This window comes from Malania oleifera, chromosome 2 (assembly GCF_029873635.1).
Source record: "Malania oleifera isolate guangnan ecotype guangnan chromosome 2, ASM2987363v1, whole genome shotgun sequence".
In the NCBI taxonomy this organism is placed as follows: Eukaryota; Viridiplantae; Streptophyta; class Magnoliopsida; order Santalales; family Ximeniaceae; genus Malania; species Malania oleifera.
In genome coordinates, this window is record NC_080418.1 from 98,908,314 (window position 1) to 98,928,775 (window position 20,462).

The window sequence follows — 20,462 nt, forward strand, 5'->3', positions numbered from 1 at the left end:
GTTAAAAAAATTTGCACTTGCATTTGCATTTCAGAGGATAATCAAACCACATTGTTGAATAAATAGGACGCAGCAACAGTAATGCGTTGTCCCCAATTTGAGACCTTCCTGGAATTTCATTGCCTGTCAAAGTAGGCTATTGTTTGATTTTATATCACCATGAATAGAAGAAATAGAGATGTCAGTATCATTGAAGAAACTGATTTTGAGTCTTCTGTTTTGAATGTGATGGGGAGACAATAACATTAATATATATTATTTTGGTTGATTTTGTGGGAAATTTGTGTGCATCTTTTTTCTTTTTGATGCATACTGTTTGTCTGTATGGGTCACATCCCACGCTTTGGTACTTTTTTTTTTTTAATAATAAAAGAAAATATATAAGTTTGGCAAAACATTTACAATTATATTCTGTTTTTAATAATTAATTTTAAATTATTTTGATTAATTGAATTACTTGAAAAGGTAATTCGGTCAGGTGTGGTTCGAGCCGAGCTCCTTTTATTTGATGGATTTAGTTAACAAAAACCATTAACTGAAAATTTTAATTAATTCAGTTAATTAACTGAATTTGACCATGACCATTTGGTCTTCAGCATATAATTTCTCCTTCAAATCCCATATAGAAGAAGGAGGGAAAAAAAAGAAAAAGAAAAAAAAAGAGAGAGATCAGATGCAATTGGTTAGTTCCTTAAAACTTAAAAGAGCAGTCGGATCCCCCACCGTACTGGATGCCAACCCCATGAGCGCTACCTCTACTCTCCTATCGAACCGGCAAAGCCTCTGCAAAACCCTACTTCTCTTCTTGGAAGACCATCGATCATGCTTCGAATAATTCGTTCTCGTAAATTTTCCTACTTTTGCAAGAACAAACAACGACCTTTCTCCTCAAACATCTCAGCAGACAACGCGAAGGACGCATCCATCCTCTCATCTTCTGCCTCTCTTCTCGCTGATAATGGACCCTCCACTCCTTCGCCTGATCCAGCGACCAAAAAACCATCCAATCTTCTAAAGTTCGTTCTTTTTGGTACCCTCACTGGAACTGCGGTCGCTGCAGGTTACGCCACCTACGGTTCGTCTTTGTTTTCCCTTTGTTTCAAGTGATATTTTTATTGGGGATGTTTGTTTGGTCTTGATTGTTGCATGGAAATAAATTTATGAATCTTTATTTTATGCTCTGGGTTCCTTGGAATCATATAGGACATTGCTGTATTTCTGTCGGAAACAGAGTGTATGTAGCTAGCTTAATATTTATCCCATACTTTTGTGATTTGGTAAAGCGAAAGAACAGGTCCTGGAAATTATTGTTTTTTCAGATTATTTTTTAAAATCATGTTATGCTTACTCAGTTTTTTTGGCAAAGCCTAATGTAGTGTTTGAGAGCTTGAATTTGGGGTATGGATTTGAATTCATGTGGATTTGAAAGAAAGTCAATAAAATTTTGTACTATATTTTATTCAAATTTATACAAATCCAAATTCATAAATTCCATGTTCCCAACAACAGGGTAAATGTAGATTTATCATGCTTCTTCAGTTGGAGACAATTTATTATATCTTTTTATCTTATATGCAATTAACTGTTAGCTCTATCTTGCAGCATACACTTTGGACGAAGTGGATGAGAAGACAAAGGCTTTCAGAGCCTCCACAAACTACACAGTTGGAGACAATGCATCTGCTCTTGATGTACTTGTTAATTTATTGAATTTATCCGATTTCCATCCATTATTACGCACTTTTTCTTGTTCATTGTTCGTATTATAATTGTAATTTTGAACTATGCTTCTTCTGATAGTGTAAACTAATGGTTATTATCTATGTGCATGACAATTGGTATGCATCTTGGGCTATGTTCTCTGCAAGTAATTGGTGGTTCAGTTGAATCAGTATGAAATGATAAATGTTAGGAGATGCCTTTTGAGCATGAAGACAATGGGACATTTGTAAACTGATCCAGCAGAAATGCTGAAACTTGGAGCTTGCTAATTTAATTATTGACCACAATCTGCTTCTTTTAAATCAGTAATCATCTTTTTCTGAAAGATTTATGCAGTCTCTGCAATCTTGCTTAAAATTATAAAACTCTATCAAATTATGCACAACCCTCATTCCTAAAATACAAGTGCTTTTTAGTCTCAACACTTAGAATTGTTTACACTTAATGTTTGTTATTGACAATCCTGAAACTTACATAAGGAGTAATATTTGTCCATATCTTGTTGCAGAAATTCCAGGCTTTGCTTTACTCAGCCTCAATGAACGGTGAGCCTCAGAAACAATGTTCATAATTATTTTTTCTTCAATTGTTTTTATTGTGGGTTCATACTGAAATTATGAATATATTATAGATGGTCAAAATAGTCCTAAATATGTCTGTAGTGATAGTTTTTATTTTTTTCATTTCACTAGCTTTACTTTTCTTTTGCAACAGTTTTTGGAATTCTGATTTTATGAAGCCGTTGATCTAATAGTTGAAAATTACAATAGTCAAGACATAAGCAAAGTAATGAAACAAATAGTGTTTATCAAAATAACAGGAAAAATGGGGCAGAACAACAAGATATAGAACAGTGTACCTGAAACAATGTTTCTTGAATAAAAGGAGGAAAAGTTCTATAAAAGATTACAGGAGTTTAAACATAGGTAATTGGGCAAAAGAAACCAAAACATGTTAGAAAATAAAAGCTTTTGTGTGCACCGATTTGAAACTTGTGGGCTGATCTGTTTGATCTGATTGAACTGGACCTTGTCACAGAGTTTGAGAAACTGCTGTCAACCTAGCCAAATTCCATGACAAGGCCTGATCTGGCGGGTTGGCCATGATGACCCAGCTACTGTACTAAAAAAAAAGCACACATGAATCTAGTTCTGTGTTGGCAAGGGTAGTCAAACCATTGAAGCATTCAGAGGAGAGGGGCACTATTTATCATAATGTAAAACAAAGTCTAGCGGCAGTTAGTAGCTATTAAGCAATCAATTCTATATATAGTTTTTTAGTGCGTTGGGTCTCTGTGTGTGCGTGTGTATGTTTGTATGCTTGCTATGCACAAATTTTCTGGTCTTTTCTTGAACCTATTTATCTCAAATCCAAAAATGAAACAATCTATCCACAGCTTTTTCTGGTTGTATGACACATAAAATTCTATGGAAGTCCCAAAAATGCAAATAAAAATTAGAGTTGTCTAACTTTTTAACTCCACTTTAACCCCTTGTATAAAAAAAATCATAGTCATATTCGTCCACACACATATGTATACATACATATATATATATATATATAATATTTTTCTTGCAATTATAAAATATGGGTACGGATAGTAACATATGACAATGTTATCACAAAAACAGACACAATGACGCAACAAACCTTAAAATATAGTGTATGAATAAAGACATCTTAAATAAAATTGTACAATATCATATTTAAAATGATAAATAGTAAAAACCAATCTCCATATGACACCACATAAAAATCTAATAAAGTGCAAATGCATCTTCTTTGTTCTTTTTACTTTTTTAGAAGTTTTGGATATATGAATTCTTCCATTGAAAATTTCAATGATTTATTTATTTTTCATAAAACTCATAGTTGTTGTAATTTTCTTTTGTAATGATCATATTTTATGAACAAAGTAAAATGGAGTCATAATTTATAATACATTATACATAATCATATGTTTAAAATATATTGAAAACATGTGTTGAAGGAGTGTCCAAGAAGCATTGGACAAAATTGTAAATATGTCAATGAAGTGTCAAATGCATGCAAATAGAAGTATCAGTGTCTTGTTATGGATATAACAAAGTCATAGACATGATATCCTTATAGAAAATTTTTATTTTTTATTTTTATATCCTTGCAATATAGTTATGTGTTAATGTTAGCTCATATGCATTTTAAACAAAAGAATAAATTTAGTATTTATAAATTCTTACTGACTCGTTCTTAAAACTAAAACTATAAAGGAGAAAAGTCATGTGGTATAAATATTCTTAGCAACTTAAAAAAAATTAATAAATTTAATATTAAATCATTGTATAACAATGTATAAATATATTAAAATATTTGAATAAGTACTTCGAAGTAATGTTGTGGAAAGTTGTATATGCATAATAGGTTGTTGCATGAACATATGCAAGGTATTTTGAAAATGTCAAAAAATTACAAAAAGAAAAAAAAAAATATTTGTATTTTAATTGAAACTTAGTAGTTATTTAATTTTTATAGCACATGTATTCCATGTGAACCTTTGATTATTTTAAAAGTCAATTTATTTATTTATTTATTTTTGCATAGGCAAGCTGAATTTTAATTTTTTTAATATGAATAATATTAATTCTTTGTCTTATACTTTGGGTGTCATTTTTTTAATTGATAGATATTGTTGTTCTTCATTCTCGGATATGCACAATGGAAGCACACAATCACACACAAATCAATCAACAAACACCAGTGCAATCACTCGATGATGAAATATACTCAAGAAGCAAACACTCAGTAATGAGAAGAATAAAAAATACAAGCAAAAACGCAAAATTTATGTGGTTCAGAAATTTGCCTATGTCCACGGGAGCATCAACCTCTTTTTCACTATAAACAATGTCAAAGCTTATAATAGCGTTACAAATAAATGATTATATGCGAACCTTAAACGTACAGGAACCTTAGATCCTATCTAAACAATCCTTATAGCAGTCCCTGGAGTAAATCCCTCCAATTAGCCCAATCTACAATCCCCTGAGTTGAATTTATGTGATCTGCGCCGACTGAAACCGTTGACTATTTGGTGGTGAGAAAAACATCCTCTGCATTCTACCTGTAACCATCGACGGTTAGGGCCCAATTCGTTGATGGTTTGCCCTCAGACTTGTAGACTCCTCTCATGCAATTACCCCTTGCTTCATGTAGCCTTCTTCGGTGTATGTGATCCGTTCTGAATATGAGCCACATCCCCAACAATCTCCACCTTGACGAATATTCACCACCTTGGAAATCTGAAAGCATAACCGCTGCTCCATTTTGGGATAGTAGATTTGGGTCCGTCTCCCGTCTAGCACGTGGAGACGTTGATCAAGTCCAAGCAATGCTTGAACTTGTCCGTTGTGACTGGTTTTGTCAGCATATCAGTCGCATTGTCAGACGTATGAACCTTCTCAAGAAGTTCCCCTGAAGCAATCAATTCCTTGGCCTTGTGATACCGCACATCAATGTGCTTCGTCCTCGCATGGTACACTTGATTTTTCGCAAAGTAAATGACACTCTGATTGTCATATTGCAGCCGAACTCCACTTTGCTGGACACCCAACTCTCTGACCAACCTCGTAAGCCACAACGCTTCTTTGGTAGCCTCAGCCACTGCTATGTACTTTGACTCAGTAGTAGACAATGTTACGAGCGATTGCACCATAAACCTCCAACAAATAGGTCCTCCCACAAGGGTAAATATGTACCCTGTGGTAGACCTTCTGTCATCTAGGTCTCCTGCGTAACCAACATCCATATACCCTACTACTGATAGATCACTTTGTTGTGAACTTTATACCATATCCGGTTGTACCCCTCAAGTATCCGAGAATCTATTTCATAGCATCGCAGTGTTGTCGACCTAGATTCGAGAAGAACTTGCTCACCACGCTGATAGCATGTGCCAGGTTTGGCTTCGTACACATCATGGCATAAATCAGACACCCCACTACGCTAGTATAGGGGACTCTCGACATATCACGAACCTCATTGACCGTCATTGGGCATTGGACGTTAGATAAGTTGAAATGACTTGCCAAAGGCATGCTCACTGGCGTAGCATTAGTCTTGCTAAACTTCTTCAACACCTTCTCCATATGGTCGTCCTTAGATAACCATAGTCTCACTGCAGTTTTGTACCTACGAATCGCCATGCCAAGTATCCTTTTGTTTGCACTCAAGTCTTTCATGTCGAATTCTTTTTCTAATAGAGTCTTCGACCGATTTACCTCGGTCATGTCTTTAGCAGCAATCAACATATCATCAACGTATAACAACAAAAATATAAGAGATCCGTCCACAAATTTCCTTACATAGACGCAACAATCGTACTCACACCTCCTATAGGCGATATGGGTCATATAGGCGCCAAACGTCTTGTACCATTGCGTCGGAGACTGCTTTAACTCGTACGGTAGCTTCTTCAGTTTGCTGACTAAGTGCTCCTGTCCAGGCTGGCTAAACCCTTCTGGCTTTGTCATGTAAAGCAGCTCCTCTAGGTCACCATGGAGGAATGCCATGGAGGAATGCCGTCTTTACGTCCATCTGCTCCAGATGCAGGCCATGTTGCGTCACCAGTCCCAACATTACCCTGATGGAAGTGTGTCTAACCACAGGGGAGAAGATTTCATCATAATCTACTCCCTTCCTCCGCACCAAGCGAGCCTTGTACTTCTCTCTTTCCTTTTCTGAAATTGTTTCCTTCTTCTTGTATACCTACTTGCATCCAGTCGTCCGTTTCCTAACTGGAAGCTCCACCAAGTCTCATGTCAAGTTCTTATGCAATGACTGCATTTCCTCCACCATAGTGCCTATCCAGCTACCCTTCTTCTGACTGTGCGTGAGCTCCTAATAGGTAGTAGGTTCCCTGCTGCTAGTGACAAACGCATAAGACACCAAATCGTCAAAACCGTAACTAGGGGGTGGCCTAACGATGTGTCTTGGTCTGTCTACAGCTATGCTACGACGTGACTGCTGGTCATCCGAGTTAGAACTCCTTGTGTCATCTCCACCCTGAATTTCTAACTCCACTTGCACCGTTGGCTGATCTTTTAGGCTAGGACTACTTGCATGTTTGCCCTGAGTCTTTAACTCCATTTGAATCGCACGCTCATTGCTGCTGCGATTTTTTGGCTCCTGTTTCTCTGTTTCTTCCTGAATATGCTGCAACGTGGCTTTCTTATCGAAAACCATGTCCTTATTGATCACCACCTTATTTGCGACTGGATCCCACAGTTTGAACCCTTTTACGCCCTTTTGATATCCCAAAAAGATGCACTGTCTAGACTTCGCCTCAAACTTAGATCTCTTTTTACTAGGAATGTGCACATAGGCCGAACACCCAAATATTCTGAGTTCAGAGTAGTTTACCTTTTCTCTTGTCCACACCTCCTCAGCAACTTTCCCATTCTGTGATGCCCTAGGTGACCTGTTTACCAAGAAACACGCCATATTAACTGCCTCAGCTTAGAAATTCATGGTGAGCCCAGCCTGCAACTTGAGACATCGTGCCTTTTTAGCCAGGGTTTGGTTCATCCTCGCTGTCACACCATTTTGCTGTGGTGTCCGGCGCACAATAAAATGCCTCCTTATGCCTTGCTGCTTGTAGAACTCTCTGAATCCTGAGTTTGTGCACTCAGTCCTATTGTCTGTTATGAGGAATTTTATCTTTCTCCCGATCGGTTTTCTACTTCAGCTTTTCACACTTTGAACCTGGCAAACGTTTCTAACTTGTACGCATGAAGTAAACCCAGACCTTTTGTGAGTAAACGTCGATAAAACTCACGAAATACACATGTCCCCCTTATGGTGCCAATCTCAGCGGTCCCCAAACATACAAATGAATGTAGTCCAGTACTCCCTCCGTCTTGTGCATGACTGTCATGAGTTGAACTCGGTTCTTCTTCTTAAGAACACAGTACTTACATCCAGCTTGCATGATTTTACCCCCTTTAAAAGATTTCTCTTGTGAAGTTCCTTCATCTCACGCTCGCATATGCTTTAGACGCATATGCCACAGAAAAGTACTGTCAGACTCAAACTCTATGGCTGCGGCTCCACCTACAACCATGGTACCCAGCAGTGTGTAAATATTACCTGACAGTCTCTTCCCCTTCATCACGGTCAGAATTCCCTTGCTTACCTTGATTACCCCACTTTCGGACTTGTAACTGAACCCGTTACAATCCAAGGTGCCTAACAAAACCAGATTCTTCCTTGATAGTATGTGCCTCACATCACACAATGTTCTCACCACACCATCGTACATCTTGATTTTGATAATCCCTATCCCGATCATTTTGCACGCAGCATCGTTCCCCATCAAAACGGAACTAGAACTGACCAGTCTGTACATAGTGAACCAGTCCTTATTGGGCGTCATATGATATGAACATACAGAGTCCAAAATTCAAGAATCTGCAAACTCATCCGACCCTGATGAAATCGAGAGCATATTACATTCACTGCTCCTAAAGTCTCTCTTCAACTACATTCGCCGTTGTTGACGGACCTTCCTTACTTTCAGCAACTCCCTTCCTCCTCTTTGGACACTGGGGTTTTATGTGCCCTCTTTTCCCGCACTTAAAACACCGCACGCCCTTCTTCTTCCTAGACTTGGATTGAGTCCTATGGCTGCTCGATCCACCCTGGAAGCTGCTCCTCCCATGATCTTGATTCAACTTTGCCACGTCTCTTCAGCATGTGAACCCTTGTTGCTAGCCTTCTTCCTTTGGTAGAACCTCAGCAACGCACTCGTGATGTCCTCCAACTCTAGGGTTTCTTTTCCTCAAGTTAGCGTCGTAATTAGGTTTTTGCATGTAAGAGACGTCGGTAGGGAATTCAGTAGCATCAATGCCTTATCCTCTTCCTCGAACTTCACATCAACGCACTTCAGATCACTAATGATCTGATTGAAAGTGTTGATGTGCTGAGAAAGGTCCGAACCCTCTGCCATCTTAAGCGACTTGGATTTGTACTGGCTTTCAAGGTTCAACCAAATTGTAGCCGGCGATTTCTCATCCATGACGTTGTACATAAACGTCATCGGCCGGACAATGCTGGATAGTGAACACAACCTTTACTTTAGGCTCCTTTCAACTCACATCATTCATGTCGTCTGGCTTCTTTCCGTACAAAGCCTTTACCATTCCTTGTTGCACTAGGAGGTCCTTTACTCTTTGTTGCCAAAGCTCGAAATTATCGGTTCCACCGAGCTTGTTCACATCGAACTTGATCTATAATTCGTGTTACAAATCAATGATTATATGCGAACCCTAAATGTACAGGAACCTTAGATCATATCTAAACAAACCTTGTAGCAATTCCTGAAGGAAATTCCTCCGATTAGCCCAATCTACTATCCCCTGATTTGAATTTATGTGATCTGTGCCAACTGAAACCGTAGACGGTTTGGTGCTGAAAAACACCCTTTGCATTCTGCCTGAAATCATCAAATAGTTAGGGCCCAATCTGTCGACGATTTGTCCTTAGACCTGCAGACTCCTCTCATGCAATTATCCCTCGCTTAACGTAGCATTCTCTGGTGTATGTGATTCATGGTTTTAAATAACAGCCACGACCGTACGTAACGGTTTTTTGGGCTACCGATACCGTTGCACACCACAAAATCGGTGGGAAGAAAAATCACGGCTATAGCGGCCGTTACGGACCGCGACCATTATGTAAAGGCTTCTATGGCCGTTACGTAACTGCTACAGGATTGTTACACCAAAAAAATTATTTTATTTTTTACTTTTTCTTCTTAGTTTTTTCCCCTCTTTCATAAATTATTCTCAATATACCATGTGGTGGGAGGGGGGAAAAATTATAATGAGGATGACAATGATACCAAATTTACTATTCTTTAAATACTCACAAGAGATGCATTAATTAACAAATTGAAAATAATAACTTGTTAGGAAAATATTTTATTTTGATAATATTAGTAATGTGATATTTATGTTATATATTTTCCAACTTCAACCTTCTTTCTTTTCTAGCTATTTTATATGGCTAGTCTTTTCATTATTTTTTTATATTTCTAACTCTGACTTTGCAGATGGAAGCATGAGATTTGGATTTTACTTTAATTTTTGTGTGGATTATGCATAGAGTTTTTTTCTAAATCCAAAACAAATCCAAATCAAGCCCCAAAATCCATGATTTCAAGTGTTATCTTTTACAAAATTTGGAAAATTAGAAAACAGGTTGCCTTTTTCCTTTTTTTGTGATTTATTTTGAAATCTAGACATAAAAAATGAAAAATTGTTTTGCTCATTTGAACAAACTCTTTATATTGTACTTTTTAAATTCAAATTTTGAAAAATTTAAAAATAAGCTAAATTTTTTATAATTCTCTGGAAAATTAAAAATTGGCAAACGGAAGATTTTTTCCACAACTAAACGGCCCCTAAGCTTTTCACCATAAAAAATAATAGATTTACCTCCTTGGCTATGGATAGCACTGATTCCCACCTTAGAAACATCACATTCAACTTCAAGGACTTGATTGAAGTTAGGTAGAGAAAGGACGGTGTATTTCTTCTTAGTGAGTTCAAAACTCTTGTCAGCTTTATTTGTCTAGTTGAAATTGTTTGGAGCAATAATGGAGCTGAACACCTTTATAAAATGGTGATAAAAGAAGGCCATGAAAACTCCAAATGTCATAGAGAGATGTGGAGTAAGCCAGTTCAGAATTGCTTCAATTTTGCTAGGATTCATCTTTTCTCTTTCTTTGGAAACGACATAGTGTAGAAAAACCAGGTTGTGAGGAATTGTCACTTCTTTATGTTGGCATACAACTTTTGATGTCAAGGTCTGAAACATTGCTGAAAATGATCGAGATGCTCATTCTTGCCTATGTTGAGCATAGGAATGTCATCAAAATGAACAACAAAAAATATGACAATAAATGGTTTAAACACATCACTATTCAATTGCATGAAAGTACCAGGGGATTAGAAAGGCCAAATTGCATAAGCATCCATTCATAGAGACCGTCCCTTATTTTGAAGGCTGTCTTGCATTCATATCCCAGCCTCATTTGCATTTGATGATAACCATTTCTCAGATCAATCTTTGACAAAGTCGTAGCACCGTGCTGATTTAATCATTGAGGCGAGGAATAGGAAAGCGATAACCAATAGAAATCTTGTTTGTTTTGCTGCTATCAATGTTTAAGAGGGTCCATCCTTTTTGGGTACAAGAAGAGTTATCACTTATCAGATACAAGGACTTTTACTTTCTCTCACCAAGCCCTTTGCTGTAAGCTCCTCTACACGCCTCTGCAATTCATCTTCTTTTGGATTCATTGGCTGCCTTGTTTGGAAGCGTAGAACTAGGAATGAAATCAACGGCAACGCAGATGGAGAATAACATCGTTAAATTCATTAAGTTAATGGTAGCGCTTCAGGTGGCTGCTTGCTTGCTGTTTTCATTTTCTTCAAAACAGGTGCATATGCCATCTCTAAACTACCTAAAAACACTTCTAATTCAAAATAAGTTATTTAGGAAAACATTATTAATCTCATCAAGTAAAGGTTGCGCTTTAGGTGGCAACTCATTTATTTATGTATTTTCTTCAATAACACAAACATATGCCTTCTGGAAATCACCCAAAATTTTTATATCCAGAATAATTAATCAAATTAATTTCAGAATCTTCCCAAGGTTTGGAATTGATCTCAGGTTTAGAAGGACCAAGGACAATCTTTACTCAATTGAATTAATTTCATATATGTTCCAAATTATCTTATGGTAAAACTTCGTTTAAAATGATGTGGTAAAAAGCAACGTGAGACTTTTAAGGACATGATCGGCTGTGGATTCTTCTATCATATTTCACAACATAATAAGTTTTTTTGCAACCATCATGATAAACTCTCCTATCATACTGCCATGGACGGCCAAGCAACAGATAACATGCATCCATATGTATGACATTGCCCAGAATCTGATCATTGTAATTCTTACTGGTTGAAACTTGAAAATGAAAAAAGACACCTTCTGGTTACCTTTACTTGATATCTTTATCCAGCAACCTCAATTTGTAAGGATGAGGATGTTTCACCTTTTAAGCTGCAGCTTGTGTACCATTTGTTGTAGACAAAACAATAGTACATGCTCCACTACCAATAATAACATCAAAATCTTCCCAGTAGAATTACATGTGGTATGATGTTGCACCGAAGCCAATCTTCATCTTTTTCAGACAACACTCCAAACTCCTTGAATGAGAAGCAAGTCTCCTCAGTTAATATATGTTACTGCTTCCTTATCTGAGTAAATTGGCGAGCCATCTTCATCTTCCATCTTTTTGTCTATAATAGAGAAGATTTTGTGACTTGGACACTTAAAGCATTTCTTTGAGCTAGCATTTGATGATCTAGCTGATTTAGAAACAGCTCCAACATTATTCTTTTTTGGTGCTTTAGAAAAGAGGATTTTGTTGCTGTATTAGGCTTTGAACTGGATGCATTCCCCCGGTCTTGATTCCAAACATGAAACCATCCTTCAAACTCTAGTTTGTTGTTTTCTCTTCTTTTAGTGCAAGTTTTCTTACACTGTTAGAAGTCCAATAGGGTTATAAACTGTTCTCCTCTTTAAACCCACCTAAATAGTGAGCTATTGTTTGTTCTTGCTTATGGTGTTCTAGCAAGAATCTCCTTTATGATCTCTTTACATCTTGAGATTTTCTTGCCAAAGAGAAGCATATATATTATGAGTTTTACCTCAACTAGCATCACTTTGCATTCATTCAAGTAGTCTTTGAAATCAAAGACCCTCTCAACAGTTCGAAGCCAATGAATGAACTCATCAGGTCGCATTCGTCCTTTAAATTCTGAAATATCCACTTCCACATCAGAATCTCTAGGAAACCTTTGATTCCTTTGTCTGCAGCGGTGAGAAGAGGCATTGCTCGAATCAAGGTCCAGAGCATGAGAGAGAGGATTAGATCACCACCCTCATTGTTGGAACCATTTTCATCACCAACATGATTCCCATAATGTTCAACACATAGCTGGAGTTCTTGGATTTGCTTTCTCATCTCATCTATTTCAAAATCATGAATGTCTCTCTTATGTTTTCAGTAGTAGTAACTGACTTTGTCTGGAAAAGACTCAAAAGTACTATCCTAAATATGATGGGAATACAAATAGACTCATGGGGGGACTTAAACTGGCTGACTATACACTTACTCAAATGACCACAGCTTCTAGTAGATAATTCCAATTAATATGAATTTTAATTTTCTGGAAAGATCTTTTTTTCCAACTTGAAATTCATAGGCGACTGCATATTTTCCAGCTCTGAAACCTTCAAAAAGTTGGGCTCAAATTTGGGACAAAAACTTCATTAACAACTTCAAAAACTGAATTTGGCATCAGTAAATCATATTCCAATAGCCCAAATTAACTTTGAGTCTTTCAGAATTCTGTCGGGTATTGTGACAGCAAGTTTCCATAACAATTGAAAATCATTTTTAATTTTTGTCATAACCTAAAAAATTAACAACAGAAATTATAAAACTAGCTAAAAGTAGATAAATGCGTTTTGGTCACTTGCTTCTTAACTGGACTTCAATGAAAACATAAACCAGATAACAAAAATAATACCAAACAACTCCTTAGGTTCTCTTACAATTAAACCATACATAAATATATTAATACTATATAAAAACCTATGTAACATGCATAAAATTGATACAAATCCGAATTTACATTTAGATACTTATTGAAAACAACAAATTAGCTATATATATGTGGACAAAAAAAATAAACAAATTTTTATAATGTACAAAAGCGTCTATAAAATGTTCAATAACATATACATTATACTTTTAAAAATAAATAGTGATTTGAGTAAATCACTTATGGTAAATCATAAATATTGACTAGAAGAAGCTTATGAAAACCCTTCCTAATGTCATCTCGTGAAAACTTTCCTTCCCTTCTCTCTACCCTTGGAGACTATTGCTATACTGATTTGTAGACCACAGTGGAAGGAGATTGCAGAAGATCGGAGGGAAAAACTTTTGAGATGAGAAGGGAAAGCCTTTGATTTGAGACTAGATAGAGTGGGTAAGAGTGAGTTTCTATTCGTGCTCAAGCATACCTTAAGCGAAATTGATGGCTTAGGTTTTCTTCGTTGTCAATTTGTTTCTAGAGGGGATGTAATTGGTGTTTAGAGGATTGATAAGAGGTTTTCAAAGCATGAGGGTTGGGAAGCTTTCTATTTGTTTGACGAAGATGGGGGAAGTTCTTGGAGATAAGGTTGGGATGGAAGGGGAAAATTTTTCTAAGTTTGTTCTTGGTGGGGCTAAAGGAGAGGGGTGGCAAGGGTTTATTTGAGAATTTGATCTGTTGGCTAAGGAATTTCAAACGAAGTCAAATGATTATGGCAAAGGTGAGGTCAGTGAGGGGGTCTAGAGGAATGCTTGTTTGTGGACAAGTTTGTGAAGGAAGTAAGCAGTTTTGTGATCATTGTGGGAATGTGATGCAGATTGTGACACCTGCACCTACATCTTTTGCTGTTAATCCTTGGCATTCAGGGGTAATGGTGACTGCTGCTGAGGCACTACGGTTTTTGTTAGGGATGCTAGGGTGCCTGAGGTAGCTAGGGTTTCCTCAACTGAAAGATAGGGTTATGAAGGTTGGATAGAGTGGGCCTGGATTTTTGGTGGTTGTCGGGGACTTCCAGATAGTGGGTTTGAAACTGGGCTAATATTATATACAAGCCAAGACCAGGCTGTAATTGGTTCAGATCTGGTCCAATACTGTAAACACGCCCTAGACAAGGCTCTAATGGGTTTAGATCTGGTCCAGGTTCTGGAAAGGAAGGAAGATCAGTTGGGCCATTTAAGTGAGTGAGCCCAAATTCCTTACACTAATTTTAGAGTCCAAGAGGCTTTAAAGTTTGTCCATGGATCCAATTAGATGTATAATAAGGGCTTGCGAGGGGGTCTTGAAGTTCAAGTTCAAGGATCTAACCTGCAGGCTTCTAATGGTGGGAACACGTCTCTTATACAAGAGAAAGGAGACAAGGGTAGCAGGTTAGCTGGGGATACTTATTATCTCATTGGGTTTGTAAAAGAGCTTTCTGGAATGATAAGGGTGGAAGAGCTCCTGTCGAGCAGCAGCTTCCCTGTTGAAGGGCAGGGTGAGAAGTGGATTATGCTCAGAGGTGTTCTCGGGGTAGCAAAGGTGTAAAGGGATGTAACCAGGCTGAGGATATAATGGTATGTAGGCATCGATCAGAGGGGTGAGAGGGACCAGGTAAGAAGTGATGCTTAATAATTGAACTCAAACCAGTACGTTTGCCAATTTTTTTTAAAGAGATTCTGCTGGGAATTTCTTTGTTGAAGAATCTCAATACTGTTCTCAATCAGTCTTTAGATTGAAAAGGAAAGCAAATGGGATGACACATTTTGGACAATGACAGTGAGTTTGCCTTTGATAGTGGATTATTGCTGGAAAAATTCGACAATCAATTTGGTCTTAATTCCAATTCTTCTGAATTTCTCGGGGATATTTATTATGTGCCTCTGCCTCCCCTGGAAGGTTTGAAGGATGTTTCTATATTTGAGGAGGGGGTTTGGGATTGATCAATATAGGGTCAGAAATCTACCTACCCCTGTGGAGGAGGTTAGTGTGAAGAATGTAGAAGCTCAAAAGTTATTGGATGAGACGGATCTGAGCTTGGTTGACCCTGGAGGTAATGAAGTTCATTTGGATGGTGCTAAAAGAAAAAAGAAGAAAGGTTAGCATGAATTGGCGAATGTACAGAGGTCTGTCAATTATGATGGGAAGGGCTTGAAGATGTGTCTTCTTATTTAGAATTTGGTTAGGTTTAGGGTTGGTTTTGTTTTTTTTTTCTTTTTTTTTTTTTCTTTTCCAGACATGTCTTCTAAGCTGTATCTTTTCTGTTCTCTTTCGTAATAATTTTCATTTGTTATAAAAAGAGGTTATATGTAAAATAATATCCAAGATCAAACCATCATTTTCACCGCCTAGTCTCTTATCTGGGTCAAGGATTGATTTGGGTTTTAAGACATTGATTGGAAAACCTAGCTTAAAACTTTGAATATGTACTGTGTATGGATGCAAAACTTGTGTAACAATAAACAGAAATAAATTAGAAGGGATTCATCAAAGGAGAAATCGCATAGAATGTACAGATTACTAAAAATTGGAAAAATAAATTGAAAAAATATATATATTTTAAAAGTGTTGATTTTTCATTCTCGTTAGAATGTGTTTCTCCTGACAATGTGGTGTAGAGGAGCCAATTATAGGGTCTAAGTGGTGAAAGACTTCTAGCAAATCATGTCTTTCAGGTTTTGGTGGGATTTGGGTTTAAATATTAAATGTAAGATCAAAGTGTAAATACCCCCATTTAAAAGAACTGATTATATTTTCAACTTAGCTATAATCTTTTTGTAGAAGACAATTTGAACGTGGGCCCAATGTGCAGTAGTAGTGGAGGCTTTTAAACTTACAATAACACACAACAGGCACTTTCAAGAGTTTGGGGGCAGATTGCCACTCCCAGTCCACCTCTGCCAGTGTTTTTCCATGTTTGTGTTGTCATTTCCTCTCATTTCTATTTTTTGTTATTGTTATAGATGTCAACAGGCTTAATTATTTTCTACTTTTGTATCTCAGTGCCTGCTAAAGCCATTGAGCTGTACTTGGATCTAAGGAGGTCAATTGAAGATCAAGTTCGGGTGATCACTATTTTACTAAGTTAATCTGCTTCATTATATATATGTTTGTGTGCGTGTGCGTGTGCGTGTGCGTGCTTCTTAATTTCCTTTGGTCATTCTAGGGTTTCACTGATCCTTCATCTGAGAAGCTACTTCCAGATCTGCATCCTCTGGAGCAACATGTGTTTACACTGGTTCTGGATCTAAACGAGACTTTAGTATATTCTGATTGGAAGGTAACTCTCTAATTTGATGTGGAATCAGTTTTTATTATCTCATTTTTGTCTCAATATCACAAGAGCTTGGGGTGTTGGTATTATGTATAATTACACAGGCAAAAGCCTTTTGTTTTTATCTATTTAGACTAAAGAGATGGATTTTGGCATTTTGTGTTGTTCTTGATTGCTCATAGTCAATGGGACATTACATTTTAAATGGATGGTTGTTTGTGAAGTTTTTTGATTTGTTCTTTGCTGTGTTCTTGTGCTGCAGCGGGAAAGAGGTTGGCGGACATTCAAAAGACCTGGAGTAGATGCTTTCTTGGAACACCTAGCTCAATTTTATGAGATTGTTGTATACTCTGACCAGCCGAGTATGGTAATATAATTTTTTTTTTGGGGGATGTTTTTATTTATACATTATTATTTATTTTAGGAATATATAAACCTTTTATAATGTTATCCCTTTTATTTTTGTGCAGTATGTTGATCCTGTAATTGAAAGGCTGGATGGAAAAGGATGTATAAGATACCGATTATCCAGAACTGCAACTAGATATCAAGATGGAAAGCATTATAGGGTAATTGGAACTTGCGGCTACATTTCTTTGCTTTCCAGCTTTTTTTTTTAGTGTTTCTCAAAACTTAGGAGAAATGTCTAATGTATGCCTTTAATACAGCACTTTTGTCATTTTTCCATCATGCTTGGTCTTCGGGTAGAGCTTTTCAATTATGCTGCAGTAGATTTTAAAGTTTCTTGATTTCAGATGGTAGTTTAGTGTTCTGTATTAAGCATGTTACATTGATGCTTGAGGATGAATACTTAGCTTTTATCAGAATGAAAATACAATAATGCAAACCAAAGGGAATGGATAGTTTTGTACAGAAGCCAATAAATCGTACATGTTCCCTTGGTAAATTTATGTCTGGGAACGTTCCCATTGTTTAATCTTTTTACTATTATTATATAGAGGTGCATTATCTTTCATGTCACTGGTGCAGTTCCATAATTTTTGTTTTTTGTTTGGGCAGGACCTCTCAAAGCTAAACAGAGATCCTTCAAGAATTCTTTATGTGAGTGGTCAGGCACTGGAATCTAGCCTTCAGTCGGAGAATTGTGTTCCCATTAAGCCCTGGAAGCTTGAAGCAGATGACACAGCTCTAGTAGATCTTATCCCATTTCTTGAATGTAAGCATCAAGCTATATCATTTAAAAATTTTGTTAATATTATTTTCAGTTAGTGTAATCTGCTTGTGCAAATTATAGTTAATTGTTATAGTTTTCGTTGAATGCGAATATTCGTAAACCTGCCTGGTTTGATGCAGATGTTGCTAGAAACAGGCCAGCTGATATAAGGCCAGTTTTGTCATCCTACAAAGGGCACGATATAGCAACTGAATTCATTGAGCGAACAAAGGAGCACCAGAGGTAAATCATTCTCCATATTATGAATTTTGTATAAGAAATATTCTGTTAAGCAGAGAAAAAAGATGGGAGGATATTATCCTCCTGAAAGAAGGGAAATATAAACAAATTTTTATTCTTGAATCTTGATCCAAATGAGTGGTTTTTACAGATAGAACCTTGGGCTCGTTTGACAGATGATTATTCTCTGTTTTCTGGATTGAAGAAAATATATCCCATGATTAAAAACTGTTCTTCAGGAATGTCCTTGAAAACAGGTCACTTTTAGGTAAATGGTAAAATTTATTTTTTGAACATTAAAGAATGGCATCTGCCAACGATTGAAAATGACCCCAAAGTGGTGTTTGTGCATCTTCTCCACACACTCCCCTCACCCCACCACCACCCAAAAAAAAAAAAAAAAAATTCAGAGAGTTAAAATGATTTCTGAGCCACAAGACTATTAACATCTTAAGAGCGAACTCTAATATTTGTTCATTCATAACCCACATAAAGAACGTCTATAAATCATTATGGAATTGTAGTTGTTCCAAGTTACGGTGATGGCATAATTAGTTTGGGCAGTTTTCTGAAAATTCTAAATAATTTGCTGGGAGTCTTAAAATTCTGTTGTTTGATAGTTTGCACAACTGGTAGGCCCAGTAATTTAATGTTGTTTATTGGAAAATATGGGGAAAAAAATCCACTGGCCTAAAATCCTATGGTTTGAAAGTTTGTTCAACTTATTGAGCCCAATAGTTGACTCTTGTATGTTGGACTGTACAAGGGAACTTGATCAGCTTTTGCCCACCTATTGTGCTCGGGATGGGATTATTAGTACACAAATTTGCAAAAAAAGTGGATGCTTCTTTCCTTGGAGTAATTTAATGGCCACACTTTGTTTATATCCTCTAATGTGGCATACTAACTATTCAGGCGGATGCTAGAACAAAAACAGCATGGCTTTTTCTGGCGGCGATGATGCTGGAGAAATGAGGACCAATGCACATGAGGATTTATTTTTTGTAAGAAATGACAAATAATTAGGCAAGCAATATAAATGCATATGTTTTAGAGCTGTAGATTGCGACTCTGTTTATCCAGTGGATTTACTGCATTATCCTAACATCACAGGTCAGGAGGTTTGGATCTTGAGGGAATATATCTATTTTGCAAAGCATTTTTCGGCTCCTTGGGAATGACAATTTTGACGTTTGTATTTGAGTTGTACTGCTGTTTACTTCTCCATTGTAAAAATTCCTCAGAGGAAACAGTATCTTACCATTTGTTGCTTTGCACAGCATCTCTCTTTTCTTGCTCTCATGTTCTGTACTGCCTGCATATTTTTACAATTTCTCTAGTTTGCTTGCTGTTCATTGCTAAGGTACCTGCCCATCTGACAGTGACGTGAGTTCCAATTCACACTTTACATATTGACATATCCAGTTCTACCTTCCCAATCCAAACGCTATAAAGGCAGTTTATTTTCTATGCACTTTATTTTTTTCGGGTGCAAACCTAAAGGGATTAGAACTTTAATGAGACCAGAACTATCATGACGGAACAGGTTGGACTGTAAATGGAGCTGTGCAGAGTTCTGAAAAATCTTCGAAAATTTTGTTGAGAAATTTGAGGTCTTAGAAGATTTTCCATTTAGCTGTCTGGACATTAGCTCCAGTTGTAGCTTGACATGTTTTTCACGACCATAATTGTAGCTTAGTTTGATCACAAACAAATTAATCTTAATTAACTATTAAATGGCACATAATTACCACTTGACCATTCCTTGAAACAGTACTTAGTCGTAACACTTTTTGTCAACCCCTTGCTTAGTGACAAGGGGGATTCATTAGATAATTTGTGGCAGATTATGTGGATAATCACATGAGCAAATAACAATTCATATTTTAATCAATTGATTGATGGTAATTTGTATTACATATTCCATGATAGGCGGCGAATAATTTGTCATTTTTAATAATAATTTTGACAATATGGTTGATTAGTTGTGTAACTATAATTGAAATATTTTGTTATATAATTTGGTAAATCACAAAACATTAAATAACCAATTGCAACAGTAAAAACTTTTTTTGATGATTTAATAATTTCATAATTACGTGTGCTTGAAAGCAAAACCCTATGCAGAATAGGGAAAAAAGTTCCAACTAAATAGGAACAATAACTATTCTTAAAACTGTAGTCATAATTGTCCAATTAGCCATCTAAGTCTAAATCAAACATAATTATTCTTAAAATGTAATTCTCAAACATTGACAAAAATTCACAATTCAAAACCTATTTGTTAGACATTCATTGATTATTTCCTCAATAAGTTTAAACCAAAATCACAAGTGAAAAGCCTCTCTAATAAATTATAGTGCTT

At 36.6% G+C, this 20,462-nt stretch overlaps 1 protein-coding gene across 3 annotated transcripts; it reads left to right on the forward strand.

Annotated features, from left to right (window-relative positions):
• The first annotated feature begins 602 nt into the window (after nt 1-602).
• Nucleotides 603-19,397, forward strand: LOC131149524 (mitochondrial import inner membrane translocase subunit TIM50-like). Of its 3 annotated transcripts, none has more exons than XM_058100047.1 (11): nt 603-1,075; nt 1,603-1,691; nt 2,231-2,267; nt 16,413-16,474; nt 16,576-16,689; nt 16,946-17,050; nt 17,154-17,252; nt 17,704-17,860; nt 17,998-18,100; nt 19,013-19,101; nt 19,211-19,397. In XM_058100047.1, the coding sequence occupies exons 1-10, from the start codon at nt 823-825 to the stop codon at nt 19,056-19,058; spliced, it is 1,065 nt and encodes a 354-aa protein (XP_057956030.1). In that variant the 5' UTR covers nt 603-822; the 3' UTR covers nt 19,059-19,101; nt 19,211-19,397. The 3 variants fall into 3 exon arrangements, 2 of the variants coding, with proteins under 2 accessions (XP_057956030.1, XP_057956029.1); XR_009135238.1 differs by having other exon boundaries at nt 645-1,075; nt 19,013-19,123; XM_058100046.1 differs by having other exon boundaries at nt 612-1,075; nt 19,013-19,397.
• Nucleotides 19,398-20,462: the final 1,065 nt, after the last annotated feature.

Excerpts from the sequence above, each read along its gene's own strand:
- LOC131149524 (XM_058100047.1), top strand. The coding sequence starts at position 823 with ATGCTTCGAATAATTCGTTCTCGTAAATTTTCCTACTTTTGCAAGAAC. Across the intron at positions 1,692-2,230 it reads ACAATGCATCTGCTCTTGAT|AAATTCCAGGCTTTGCTTTA; the intron begins GTACTTGTTAAT and ends ATCTTGTTGCAG. Across the intron at positions 18,101-19,012 it reads CGAACAAAGGAGCACCAGAG|GCGGATGCTAGAACAAAAAC; the intron begins GTAAATCATTCT and ends CTAACTATTCAG.